At 41.8% G+C, this 14,230-nt stretch overlaps 1 protein-coding gene across 1 annotated transcript in view; it reads left to right on the top strand.

The window, feature by feature from the left end:
• Positions 1–14,230, top strand: part of dnajc10 (DnaJ (Hsp40) homolog, subfamily C, member 10) — a 139,542-nt gene that overhangs the window by 4,806 nt on the left and 120,506 nt on the right. The window contains 2 exon segments of the mRNA XM_060928986.1: positions 3,838–3,920; positions 4,153–4,284. Coding sequence (XP_060784969.1) covers positions 3,838–3,920; positions 4,153–4,284 — 215 coding nt within the window.

Here is a 14,230-nt window from a genome sequence, read left to right as displayed (position 1 = left end):
ATCAGCCCTCTTTCTATCTAGCGGCCTTTCTATCGGCCCTTCTTCTAATCTAGCGGCCTTTCTATCGGCTTTTCTTTCTTTCTTTCTTTCTTTCTTTCTTTTCTTTTCTTTCTTTCTTTCTTTCTTTCTTTCTTTCTTTCTTTCTTTCTTTCTTTCTTTCTTTGTCAGTCTTTGTTCTTTTCTGTCGGTCTTTCTTTCTATCCATCAGTCTTTGTTCTTTCTGTCGGTCTTTCTTTCTATCCATCAGTCTTTCTGTCGGCCTTTTCTTTCTATCGGCCTTTCTTTCTATCCATCAGTCTTTGTTTCTTCCTGTCGGTCTTTCTTTCTATCCCATCAGTCTTTCCTGTCGGTCTTTCTTCTATCGGCCTTTTCTTCTATCCATCAGTCTTTCTATTGGCCTTTCTTTCTATCCATCAGTCTTTCTGTCGGCCTTTTCTTCTATCGGCCTTCTTTCTATCCATCAGTCTTTCTGTCGGTCTTTCTTTCTAACCATCAGTCTTTCTGTCGGTTCTTTCTTTCTATCGGCCCTTCTTTCTATCTATCAGCCTTTCTATAGGTCCTTCTTTCTATCTATCAGCCTTTCTTTCTGTCTGTCTTTCTGTCAGTCTTTCTTTCCATCGATTGGTCTTTCTTTCTGTTTATCCGTCTTTCTTTCTTTCTTCTTCTTTCTTTCTTCTTCTTTCTTTCTTTCTTTCTTTCTTTCTTTCTTTCTTTCTTCTTCTTTCTTTCTTTCTTTCTTTCTTTCTTTCTTTCTTTCTTTCTTTCTTTCTTTTCTTTTCTTTCTTTCTTTCTTTCTTTCTTTCTTTCTTTCTTTCTTTCTTTCTTTCTTTCTTTCTTTCTTTCTTTCTTTCTTTCTCCCCCCCAAGTTGGCACAGCTCTTCCATATCACATGACAGCTTCCAGTATGTGCTTCCTCTGAGTCACGCAACCACTACTCCTGCTGTAGAGGAAAGTGCTGTCCGCCGTCTTCCACATACCTGAGCTCACAGCTGGTGTCGCAGTGATAGACGGGAGTGAGAGAAATGATTTGGCTTCTTAGCTCTCGGCCAAGGATGGCTGTAGCATCTTGCAGATTCAAGAAGACAGAGTGAATGCTTTCCCATTGTGCCATAATGGGGGTTTGTCTCTTTTTGTCTGTCTGTCTGTCTGTCTGTCTGTTACAGACAGGTGGATGAGTCCACGCAAAGCTTTGAGCATTTTCCCCATAATGAAGACTTGAAGTATCGAAAACGGCACCATCTTGTGGTTCGCAGCAACTTCGTATAAACACCTACACACTTCAGTTATATCAACTTTCAGCCTGATGTGGTTGATTGACCAACAATGCTGTGTAGTGATTTACTTCTTAAAGTCTGGCTATAAATAACAAATAGGTATCAATAATGTATATTTAGTCGGTGTCTAAAAGTGGAGCTCCTGATGAGTTTATGAGCAAAATATTTACAAGTGCACAAAATCAGCCTGAATAGAATAATAATATCACAGCACCATGAATGAACCATCGAACTGTCATGTCGCGTCGTGTTTTTCACCTCAATAAATCACTGCATTCTTTTGTGACCGTGAGACTAATAATGAGATACACATCGCAGTTATGATGCATGTTTATTTCTCAGAAACAACACCACCACGTTTGTTATGGTGTGACTCTGCTGGGTGCCTGAGGGACAGCAGTGAACCAGCGCTTTCACTTTACATCACTACTACATAGTTACCATCTAATATCAAACTTGATATGTCACAGTTGTCTGGTTACATCTGTCACGCTTGGAGCGCCAGCCATTAGGACGAATCCCCATGCACCTGTTCCTGATTAGAGTGCAATCACAGTACAGACATTTATATAAGGACTCTGAGTAACACACAGACTTTGCGAAAGCCTTGCATTTTGTATGACTTTTCTGGTTTTGACCCTGTTAGTATTTTTGGACTGTGAGTATTGTTATCCTGTCTGTGCCTCAGTCCACCCCTGCCTGTTTTTGTCTCCGTTTTGGATCTGTTTGCGAGTGTGCTTTCAATAAAACTCTTCCTGCGAAACTCTTACATCCGCCTATCACCCCTTACGCGACACAAACTGTCAACTGCCCAACAAGCGAGTGGACTAATAAAACTGTTTTAACTCGTTTTATACAAAACTGTCGTGAATATTTTCCATAGAATGTGTTAGTAAATAATCCCCTGTGGTGTTTTTTTTAATCAAATTAAAAATAAGCACTGGATAAACACCCATCTATCTTTATAGAAATAGAGAAGTTTTGTTGCCCACTGGTCAGGTGTTTGAGACACGTTGCCTTGCACTTATGGTCGGGTTCCCTGCGGTGGTACATGTTCGGTCGTGAAAGCCACCAAAAATCAAGTTGCCGCATTGCCATGTTCTCTTAAGTATGGAGCTCCACAATTATTGTCACTGTGATACCGTAAAATAAAGTTTAACTAATGGTACGACTCGGCAAAATTTCAAAGCCCCGACGCTCAACCAGTCCAACTAACGACCCATGAACTAAAGTAGTGTCTCGAACCTTCTGACCCGCAAAACGGAGCAGTTAAGTGGTTTCATTTATCATCAATCATATGATTCTTGGAAAATGATAAAAGCCTCGATGCAGAACTTCAATTGGATTTCGTCTGCTTACTCAAAACACACATCTGACCCTTTCTCTCTCCTTATATGTCAGTCTGTATATCCATCTGTCTGTCTAACCGTCTGTTAATGTCTGAACAGATTATGTGTGTGAGAGGGAGACATACAGTACCAGTCAAAAGTTTGTACACCCCTACTGTACTCATTCATGGGTTTTTCTGTATCGTTTCCCTTGATGACGCTTTGCACTCTACTGGCGTTATCTTAACCAGCTTCATGAGAGTCTCACCTGGACCGCTTTTCAGTTGACAGCTGTGCCTCATCAAAAGTTAATTAGTGCACCAGTTTCTTGCCTTCTTAATACATTTGAGATCAAATAGTAAATATATGCTATTTACCAGCTGGGAGGTCCATATGGTGAAAGACGGTACCGTGACCGAGGTCTTGAAAGTAGTGAGCGAGGCCCTCTGAGCCGAGGTCAGTATTCAAGGCCGAGGTCATGGTATTTCACCATACGGACCGACCTTAAGCTGGTAAATAATATATATATTTTTTTCTTGGAGCCGAGCCGCCATTTTGAATCCTCATTCACGGCTGTAATGCAAATGGCTTCCTCCTCGGTATACAAGTGCACTTCCATGGCAGGAAAAAAACTACATTTTGCCGCCTATGTAGTCCCCTATTTATACAAATAGGAGTCATTCAGGATTCAGCCATGTTTTTGTCCGGCGTTAGCAACAGTTAGAGGTTTTTAGCTTTCTCCTGAAATGTTTTCTTTTATTTCTTCTTCCTCAGGGTAGTAAAACTCGCTTTCGCTGTGAACACTGTCGTTATCGCTATCCATGCTGTAAAATTAATGCGATTCTCCTGAGAAATGCTGGCAAAAATTTTAAGATTTTTGATAATCTTATTAAAAAAAAAGATAAATGTTGACAAAAAAATTCTACTATGTTTGTTGTTGTTGTTGTGAACAAGCGAGTCGCCAGAGGTCCATAACCGGGGTCCGTATCATAGGATACGGACCCGCTCGCCAGCCAATCAGAGCGCAGGATTTGGACCGCGAAAAAAATAAATAGCCTTATTCAACACCACAGCTGTAGCAATCCATGTTATATCAAGATCTGCTCAACTAAGGAAAGAGAAACAACATCCATCATTACTTTAAGACACGAAGTGACTTTTAATTCATAAACATTGGATTAGAAGGTGTCCAAACTTTTGACTGCTACAGTAATTGGTTATATTGTTCTGCACAGATGCAGCAGTGAACTCCGGAGAGGTTTGGTTCGTGAATTTCTACTATCCCCGATGTTCCCACTGTCACGAGTTGGCGCCGACGGTGAGGCTCACCTGCTTTACGACTAATAAAACTACTAATAATGGTCCTACTACTGATATTATAACTCCATGTACACTGACTCAGGAACAGTAATAAGAAATACAGTCCAAAGGCTAACCTGGAGGCTGTTTGTTATAATGCACGCCTGGTGACTGCAGGTCAGGATCCAGTCCAACCTGTATTTTAACCCTTTAATTCTAATCAAGAAATGATGTGTGGTTGAACTGTACAGTGGCGGCAGTTTGCCAAAGAGATGGACGGCGTGATCCGGATCGCTGCGGTAAACTGCGGGGACAACACCAGGCTGTGTCGCAGCAAAGGCATCAGCAGCTACCCGAGCCTGTTCGTCTTCAGAGCTGGCACGGTGAGAAACACAAACAGGTTCACAGCGCACCTGATCACCACCAAACACACTCGCAGTGTGAGGAGTTGTTACGTAAGGACCACGTGGTTACACGAAACGAATCAACTTCAGGGCGGGTTATTATTTTCGTATAACCACAGCGTGGTCTGGAGTGGTCTCAGAATGGAGCATGAACATGGATATGAAACCCACATCACAACGACAAGCAGAACCAGAGCTGTGTAATGAAGCGAGCTGTGGTTACAAGGTTCCCGCGCGTCATTAAAAGTCATTAATTCCAATTTTCTCTTTTTAAGGTCATTAAAAGTCATTAAAATCCACAATTTCGTATTAAAAGTCATTAATTACGTAGTTGGCCAAATCTTTAAAATAGGAGCGGCTATCACAGAGCGGAATTTCTCAATATCTCAATATGCGCAGAAGATGATGCGCAATCGTCCTATTTCACCTCGTGTTTGATAAATGGCGCTATTATAGTTAATCATTCATCTGTATCACAGTAAACACGCGATAACAATGCCACCGGCACGGAAGTGCGTATTGAACGAAGGTTGGGTGGAAGACGAACCATTCAAAGCTTGGGTCATGCCGGTAAATGCAGATAAATACGCTTTCTACTGCCGTGTGTGTAAAAAAACGCGTTCGTTGGGAAACATGGGAAAAAATGCGTTGTTCGCCCACGCTGAAGGTCAGCGACACCGAGAGCTTATGCGCCAGCAAAAGAGTAAAATAACGTCATTTGTAACGACTGAAGGAGGAACCGGGAGCGACAGACCCACTGCTACGACTTCGAAAAATGTAACTATGACAGTGTCAGATATCGCTACAAATAGTATGGATGTTCTGAAGGCAGAACTGTTGTGGACACTTCGGACAAAGAGGTACTGCAGGATAACCAACATCAGGACACAGTAGTGGCACAGCGCATAGTGTATGATGCTATTCAGGATTATGGGGGGGCCACTTCAGGTACCGATCACAAAGGATATGTTGAAGTCAGCCTCAGCTGCCAGAATGAGATACAGGAATTACCTTGAAGAAAATCAAAGAAAAAAATTGAGTGAAGAAGTGATAAGAGCAACATTACGAAGAGAAAAGACATGGAAGATGAATTAGATACGTTAAGAAAAAAATGCAAAACACTGGAGTCCGTCATTGACACTCTTGAAACAAATGCAGATCATCTTTCTGAAGAGGCGGAAAATGCCAAATCCAAAGAGAAAATGGCAGAGAAAGTTGCTCAGGCCAACGCACTTAGATCGAAAAGAAAGTCTAAAAAGGAGGAACTTATCGAAACCAAAAAAGAGTTGGACGAAAAGACAGAATCCTTCAGGGATTTGAACAGTTCTTGAAAAAAAAAAGAATTCTAAAAAAAATCAATAAAGATTTTTTTCACATTGTACAACATGTCTTGTGCTTTGCTTTATTTACTGTTAAATTCATCATGTACTGGTCCATTGGAATATAACTTAGCATAGCATTCATATAGAATTGTCATTAAAAAGTCATTAAAATGAGTGTAAAAATGTCGTTAAATGTCATTAATTTTCAAATGATTCTTAGTGTAGGAACCTTGGGTTATACATACCAAAGTAATCACGTTCTGATACACGTACAGATCAGACTTGTGCAGAGTAATATCTTACTCCTTTCTTCACACACTCCTGCTTCTCAGTGGGATGAGCCACGAAATCCACATCACTTCACAACATACCATATTATTATCCATACAGGACACTTTTTCCATGGAATAAAAACGTGTTCGAGCAGGTTTCATTCATTTGGTTCGATAGCATGCAATATTGTTCGCATATCGCTTATCCTACGTGTATTACGTCACTCTACCCAATGGAGAATGAGCGTTTAATATGGTTTACGATACTGCACGGTTGTCAAAGCAACATGACATCACACGTCAGAGATGTCAAACTTCCGCGCTGGCGAGCGACTGTGAGATTTTGTCAACAAGCATGGCCGTCAGGTTTGCTTGGCTAAATACGAAAGATTTTGAGAGAATTTTGAAAGAGAAAGACGCGTTGAACACCCGAAAGGATTGTATGATGATAATATTAGCTGGCTTTTTTCATGGTATATCAGATATATTCCATTCAGCTAGCATGATATTTGACTCGTTCAGTATCATGCTAGCTGAATGGAATATATCTGATATGTATTTATGTAACAGGGTGTATTTTAAAGCAGCTTTATTTTTAAATACGTGTCTGAGTGGATAGTATCTCCATCCTTGACTCTTGTATGGTGCATAATTGGGAATTAAAAAATATATATTTTTGAGAGTTAAAATCGACCGCAAAGTTGGCGTTCGAGCTGCCCCGCTGAGCCAGCCAGCCCTGAGTGCATGACGTCACAGCGGGAACCGGTGCTATAGACCAAAGCCAGACTCGGCAGGCGAGAGCGGTTGCAATGGCCTCTTCGTTCGGATTTATTGGAGATTCTTCGGATTCCTCGGATAGTGATGTGTCTGACTGTGATAGTCCTGAAATTGGAGTGTGTGTACATGCTCCTGCTATACATGTAGAACCGTATCAGTTCGAACCATCGGAAAGTGAATCCGATAGCAACACGTCGGCCACAGAGGCCCCCAGCTTACGAAGTAAAGCCAGAGAACAAAGCCGTCTAGAGAACTGGATGGAATTGAACTGACAGTCTCATGTGACTCTCATTAAAACAGGATGGGTGTTATAACTTATGCAACATGCATGTTGTGGTCTGTGTCCTCGCTTCTTGAAGGCCGATCTTGTGGCCGATTTGTTTTGAACAATCTGACTTTCAGTTCTTCATTCATTCGCTTCTTCCACATAAAGGCGAGATATTGCTACTGAGGCAAGCATATCCAGCGGAGAAATCTGACGATTGGTCCACTCCATTCTATATTTTCTCCATACTGAGTACTCCGCCATTACTGCTCGGCTCACACTCCGGGAGAACTGGTGCAACTGAACTGACTTTTTCCTTTTCTTGTAGTTTTCTTTTCCTTTAATTGTTGGTCCTGCACCCTCTTTCAATCCGGGCTTATAGCCAACGCTCCTCAACAGATCAGAGGTCTCGTACGAGTCTTCAGCAAAATGTACAGAGCAGAGGAGAGACCAGTTCGTAGGCGCCCGATGTGCCTGTGAACTTCTCGTAAAACGCGTCCAAATCTTTGCAGTTTGAACATTCTTGGGCCGTGAATGCAACGTAAATCCACTTGTGTTGCTGGCACATCTACGTGGCATGGCGATAAATTAGCTCAAAATGGAGGCTCGGAGTTGCAGTCAGCTGTGTTTTAGTATAGCGGAAATGGCGATGAGACCGATAGACTTCCTGCTGTGACGTCACAGATGTCAAGGTCATTCACGCAGAATGCTACCTATATAAATCACTTGAATCGTAAAAATTATCATATAAGATTTATTGTTAACACTTAAAACTATTCCTGTGGCATTCTTGAGGTCTCAAGGCATTTATAAACAAAAAGTGAGGCCATGGCTCTGCGAATCTCCTTTAAACATCAGGGTCTGGTTGTTCAAATCATGGTTATTTTAACGGCATGTTAACCTGTAACCATCCATTAAAAATCGTTTCTTGAGGCTAATTTAACCATACCGTTAGCAAACCAATTGCTTTAGCCCTAACCAGTTGGTTATGATGTCACATCGTGTCAAAATCAATCCCACAATGCCACGCCCACCTCTGCAACAAGATGTGGGTACCATCTATACAGCCAAGGACGTTTGGGAAAACCGCCGTAAAGGTAAAACCCTTCCTTAATTCGCCCCACCTGTATATCGTCATGTATGTATGAATGTACTGATTGGACTTGAACACAAGGGCATTGATCACTTGATTAACCACTCTGCCAACAGTTCCTTTCTTGATGCCCATTATATCGCTGACAACTTGGAAAAAAAACTGCCGTTTACAGTGGAGCAAAAAAGTATTTAGTCAGCCACCAATTGTGCAAGTTCTCCCACATAAGATGAGAGAGGCCTGTAACTTTCATCATAGATACACTTCAACTATGAGAGACAGAATGGGGGGAAAGAATCCAGGAAATCACATTGTAGGATTTTTAATGAATTAATTGGTAAATTCCTCGGTAAAATAAGTATTTGGTCACCTACAAACAAGCAAGATTTCTGGCTCTCACAGACCTGGAACAACTTCTTTAAGAGGCTCCTCTGTCCTCCACTCGTTACCTGTATTAATGGCACCTGTTTGAACTCGTTATCAGTATAAAAGACACCTGTCCACAACCTCAAACAGTCACACTCCAAACTCCACTATGGCCAAGACCAAAGAGCTGTCAAAGGACACCAGGAACAAAACTGTAGACCTGCACCAGGCTGGGAAGACTGAATCTGCAATAGGTAAGCAGCTTGGTGTGAAGAAATCAACTGTGGGAGCAATTATTAGAAAATGGAAGACATACAAGACCACTGATAATCTCCCTCGATCTGGGGCTCCATGCAAGCTCTCACCCCGTGGGGTCAAAATGATCGCAAGAACGGTGAGCAAAAATCCCAGAACCACACGGGGGGACCTAGTGAATGACCTGCAGAGAGCTGGGACCAAAGTAACAAAGGCTACCATCAGTAACACACTACACTGCCAGGGACTCAAATCCTGCAGTGCCAGACGTGTCCCCCTGCTTAAGCCAGTGCATGTCCAGGCCCGTCTGAAGTTTGCTAGAGAGCATTTGGATGATCCAGAAGAGGATTGGGAGAATGTCATATGGTCAGATGAAACCAAAACAGAACTTTTTGGTAAAAACTCAACTTGCTGTGTCTGGAGGAGAAAGAATGCTGAGTTGCATCCAGAGAACACCATACCTACTGTGAAGCATGGGGGTGGAAACATCATGCTTTGGGGCTGTTTTTCTGCAAAGGGACCAGGACGACTGATCTGTGTAAAGGAAAGAATGAATGGGGCCATGTATCGTGAGATTTTGAGTGAAAACCTCCTTCCATCAGCAAGGGCATTGAAGATGAAATGTGGCTGGGTCTTTCAGCATGACAATGATCCCAAACACGCCGCCCGGGCAACGAAGGAGTGGCTTCGCAAGAAGCATTTCAAGGTCCTGGAGTGGCCTAGCCAGTCTCCAGATCTCAACCCCATAGAAAATCTTTCGATTACGTTCATTATGTCTTATATATAGTTAGTTTTTTTTTTTTTTTTTCTTTTTTATCAGACATCTAATTTTTGGGTTTGTTTACCTGACATGTTTCGACGTACAACTTCCGTCTTCCTCAGAGTGTCACCGGATGTTAATTGGTGACGCATCTTTTATCAGCTGATGTTTCTGAAGGCGTGGCCTTCCTGTCTGGTTTGACAGGTCGGTCACGCCTTATACTGTCTGTTCGTCCCCTGCAAGATGTCACTCCAGGTATGGGAGAGCATGTATGCTCCCTCATCCCGGTTGATGGTCCTCGGGCTTCGCTTACGGATCTCTATGGCCTCCCTGATCCAGATGGATCAGGGAGGCCATAGAGATCCGTAAGCGAAGCCCGAGGACCATCAACCGGGATGAGGGAGCATACATGCTCTCCCATACCTGGAGTGACATCTTGCAGGGGACGAACAGACAGTATAAGGCGTGACCGACCTGTCAAACCAGACAGGAAGGCCACGCCTTCAGAAACATCAGCTGATAAAAGATGCGTCACCAATTAACATCCGGTGACACTCTGAGGAAGACGGAAGTTGTACGTCGAAACATGTCAGGTAAACAAACCCAAAAATTAGATGTCTGATAAAAAAGAAAAAAAAAAACAACTACCCATAGAAAATCTTTAGAGGGAGTTGAAAGTCCGTGTTGCCCAGCGACAGCCCCAAAACATCACTGCTCTAGAGGAGATCTGCATGGAGGAATGGGCCAAAATACCAGCAACAGTGTGTGAAAACCTTGTGAAGACTTACAGAAAACGTTTGACCTCTGTCATTGTCAACAAAGGGTATATAACAAAGTATTGAGATGAACTTTTGTTATTGACCAAATACTTATTTTCCACCATAATTTGCAAATAAATTCTTTAAAAATCAGACAATGTGATTTTCTGGATTTTTTTTTCTCATTCTGTCTCTCATAGTTGAGGTATACCTATGATGAAAATTACAGGCCTCTCTCATCTTTTTAAGTGGGAGAACTTGCACAATTGGTGACTGACTGACTAAATACTTTTTTGCCCCACTCTATATAAAATCTAAGGGCAATGAGCACCTGCTCCTCAATGGACAATACATGGCTTCTTCGTGTTGCTGGGCGTTCCAGATCTTCTCACAACAAATCAAATATATAATGGAGAGATTCTCTACCAAATCGGTACTGATGTCAAAGTTCTGCGTCACTGTATTGAAGTAACTCATTTGGTCCTCGTCTGAATTATTTAGCATGGCGTGCATTAACACTCGGGAACATGCCAGCAGCGTTCGCCTGTAAGACGAACGCCATTTTGATGTTTATGTAACCACTTGGTTAAAAGATAACGGAGGCTGGGAGGCGTGTTAACTTTAATGGAGTTTTGAACAACAGTTTAACGGTAGGTTAAATAGTGATTTCACCATTGGCTAAAAGATAACCATGTTTTGAGCAACCGGACCCGGGTCATTATTGGTTTTAGATGACGGATTACTATAGAAACAATAACGTATTCAAACGAGCACACTGATACAAACTGGACGTCCATATTACTGCTGGAAAAACTGTCCAAAATTCCAGCTATTTTAAGTTCGTTTCTTAAGACAAGGATTTTTTAAGATGTTACCTTGTTGACGGTTTCGGCGAGAATCTTCCGCCTTCTTCAAAACAGTCACCAGATGTTAGGCGGTGACGTGCCTTATCAGCTGATGTTACGCTACGGTTTTGAAGAAGGCGGAAGATTCTCGCCGAAACTGTCAACAAGGTAACATCTTAAAAAATCCTTGTCTTAAGAAACGAACTTAAAATAGCTTTAATGGTTAGACATAATGAACTTCCACTACCACGGATGTGAAATCTCCGCGTTTCCGCGGAAATCCGCGTTTTTCAAATTGCCTTTCCGCGTAAAAAATCGTTTTCCGCGTTTTCTAAAATTAAAAAAAATATATATATATTCGGTAAAGTCTGGCCTGAAACTTTTCCGGATTTTACTAAGCGGAAGTGACGAAAGCTCCTTACAGCGATCTGATCATTATCGCTGTGTGGAGAGGAGTCGCTATTGTACATGCACTGCTACGAGTATGAATGAAAATGGCGGCGTTGTCTGTGAAGTCCGATGTCACGAAAATAGATTCTGGCATTGAAAATAAGTGGCGTTGGGACTGGTTAGAGCACAAAGCTCCCGATGGAAGTGTTTTTAGTTTGGTTTTTGAAAAACTCAACAAGAAAGGAATCGCACGTTGCAAATTGTGTTGCTGTGAACTGAACTACGGACGGCGTGGATTTGTGACTCTCAGTGGACACGTGAAAAGCGAAAAACACAGGAGTCGAGTTGAGATTCAGAAGACTAAGGCCGAATCCCATTTCACCCCTTGGACCAACCCCTTGGCCCTTCCCCTCCATTTTGCGCGTTCACGTGAAGGGGTAGGGGTATCCCAATCCCAGTTAACGCGGAGGGGTAGGGGAAGGGGTAGGGCTTCTGTACCCCTCCAAACGGAGATTTTCCTGGAGCTGACTCCGAACGAAGGGGTTTGAGTGATTTCCCACAATGCCATGCGGATTTCAGCGAGATTTCATGCGGATTTCAGAAAGATGGCGGCTCCCGCGGCGAAAGATTGTCATAAATGTATTTTCTCCATTATTTACGTGTTTTAAGTTGTTATCCAGAGGAAACGCCGCTTGATTCGCTTTCGAGCTGAGAATGAGCAGCGATTTCTGAAATCCAAGCTGCTGCTAAAAAGCTTTGGGAGTGAGTATTGTTTTCGGTTGCTTTACTGCGTACGTTTTGTTCTGTTATTCTCGCTTTTATTGTTTACATGAGTGTTCTGACACCTCATTCTGTCGGATGTGGTGCACGAAGCGCCAAAGATATCCCATTCAGTGGTGTTAGTTAACAAATCACACCCTGCCAGCAGAGATTTCTGCCTCTGGCTCTGACTGTAGCGGCTGGTCACAGCCAATGACGCGTCGCGTTTTGCTAACGTAAACGCTGACGGAGGTACGCGATGACGTATGCGATCGTTGAAGGGCTATCCCAATACGTAAGGGTTGAATTTCAAGCCCTATCCCTTGTAGCTCAGTTTCAAGGGGAAGGGCCAAGGGGAAGGCGGAGGGGAAGGGGTAGAAATTAGAATTGGGATTGGGCCTAACTATGCATTGCCAGGTAGGCATCAATAATAATAATAATAATAATAATAATAATAATGTTTTATCCTACGTATTAAAAACATTACCTTCACTGTTACTTTTTTGTTAAATGGATTCATTGTACATTAAGTGCAGTTTATTGGTAAATACTGACAAAGCAATTTCTTATGTTAAATACTTTGTTGTTTGCTATTTGTTTCATGAGAATCTTTTAGAGTGAAATAAATTTTGAATTTCTAAAATTTCAAAATTAACTTATTTCTGTAACAAAGAGTAAAGTTGGTGTTCAAAATTGACTTAATCACATTAATAACAGTTACTGTTAGAAAATTGTAAAGACTTAAATATGATGGATTTAACTGCACAAATGCAAGAACTTTAATGAAATTGTCTGAAAATATTCCAAATTTTTTTGGTGGAGCATACATCCAAACCTAACACCAGCTTGAAACTTGACTTTCTGCAGGTGTATTATGTTAGAAATTTTACATTTTATGTGCTTAAAATGTCACCATTTTAAGTCCTTTTTACAAAAATTTTCGTGGGGGAGACCCCCCAGACCCCCACCAATGGGAGGGCGCACCCTCCCATACCCTCCCCACGACAACTTCGGGGTCGTCTGTTGAGCCTAAAAATTTTCCTCTTTTTTTTTTAAATTTGTCACTCACATCCCTGCACTACATGTCCAAAATTCTGATTCAGCCGTGCTGTGGTACAAGTTAATTATTCTTTCCACATTCACTGGATATGAGCAATCACGCACTCTGATTGGCTACTCTACTACTCAGCTATCAGCTCATATACCGTGAGTAGAGAAAAACAGAATGGTGGAGCGTGTTGCTGAACCAACCGAGGACGAAATAAAAACTCTACTTGAAAACAAAACCACAAAAAAAGCAACAAAATATGGTATAAAAATATTTGATGGTAAGGACGTGTTTTTTTTTTTTTTTTTTTTTTTAATTTTTCAGGATTATTATTATTATTATTATTATTATTATTATTGTATTTTTCACAAATTGCTCCTGTCATTTCGCCGGTTTCTTTACATTCCAAGTGGAAAAGGTTTTGTTGGACGTTTTGTATAAAGTTTTTGTTGATTGAATTTGCAAAAAATAAAAATGCTCTGTTTCTCAAAATCCAGTGAATGTGGATCGAATAAAACAGTTATTCCACTCAATCTCGCCGTGCACGGATTATAGCCGCTGTCAGCTTGTGTACGACTCGATTTCGTGGAATAACTGTGAAATATTTTATTTGTATGGAAGATTGTTCTTTGTTAATGTACTTGTGGCAGTTCCCTGATCGGGGCGGACACTGAAGCACAGAGACGGGTGCGTGCGGAAGTCAGCTGGTTCTTTTAATATATACGCTTCGGCTTTTCAGCAGTCACGAAATACTCAACACGTGCACACAACGTAGACTGTGTATTCAGCTGGGCTTCACCACCCCTCTCCCCTCTCTTCCCTCTTATCAGCTCTCCACAATCACTGCTGACACGGGTATGGCATCCACTTCACGCGTCACCCTCCGCTCACAAACCGCCGCTTGACCACACCGCCGCTGCCACAGTACTTAAAATGAAGGCTCTTTTTAAAAAAAAAAAAACCCAACCCGCTGATTCATAGCTATATCCTTATATCAGATTTTCTATGACTTGCC

This window comes from Neoarius graeffei, chromosome 9 (genome assembly GCF_027579695.1).
Source record: "Neoarius graeffei isolate fNeoGra1 chromosome 9, fNeoGra1.pri, whole genome shotgun sequence".
NCBI lineage: Eukaryota > Metazoa > Chordata > Actinopteri > Siluriformes > Ariidae > Neoarius > Neoarius graeffei.
This window is presented reverse-complemented; position numbering and strand designations above follow the sequence as displayed.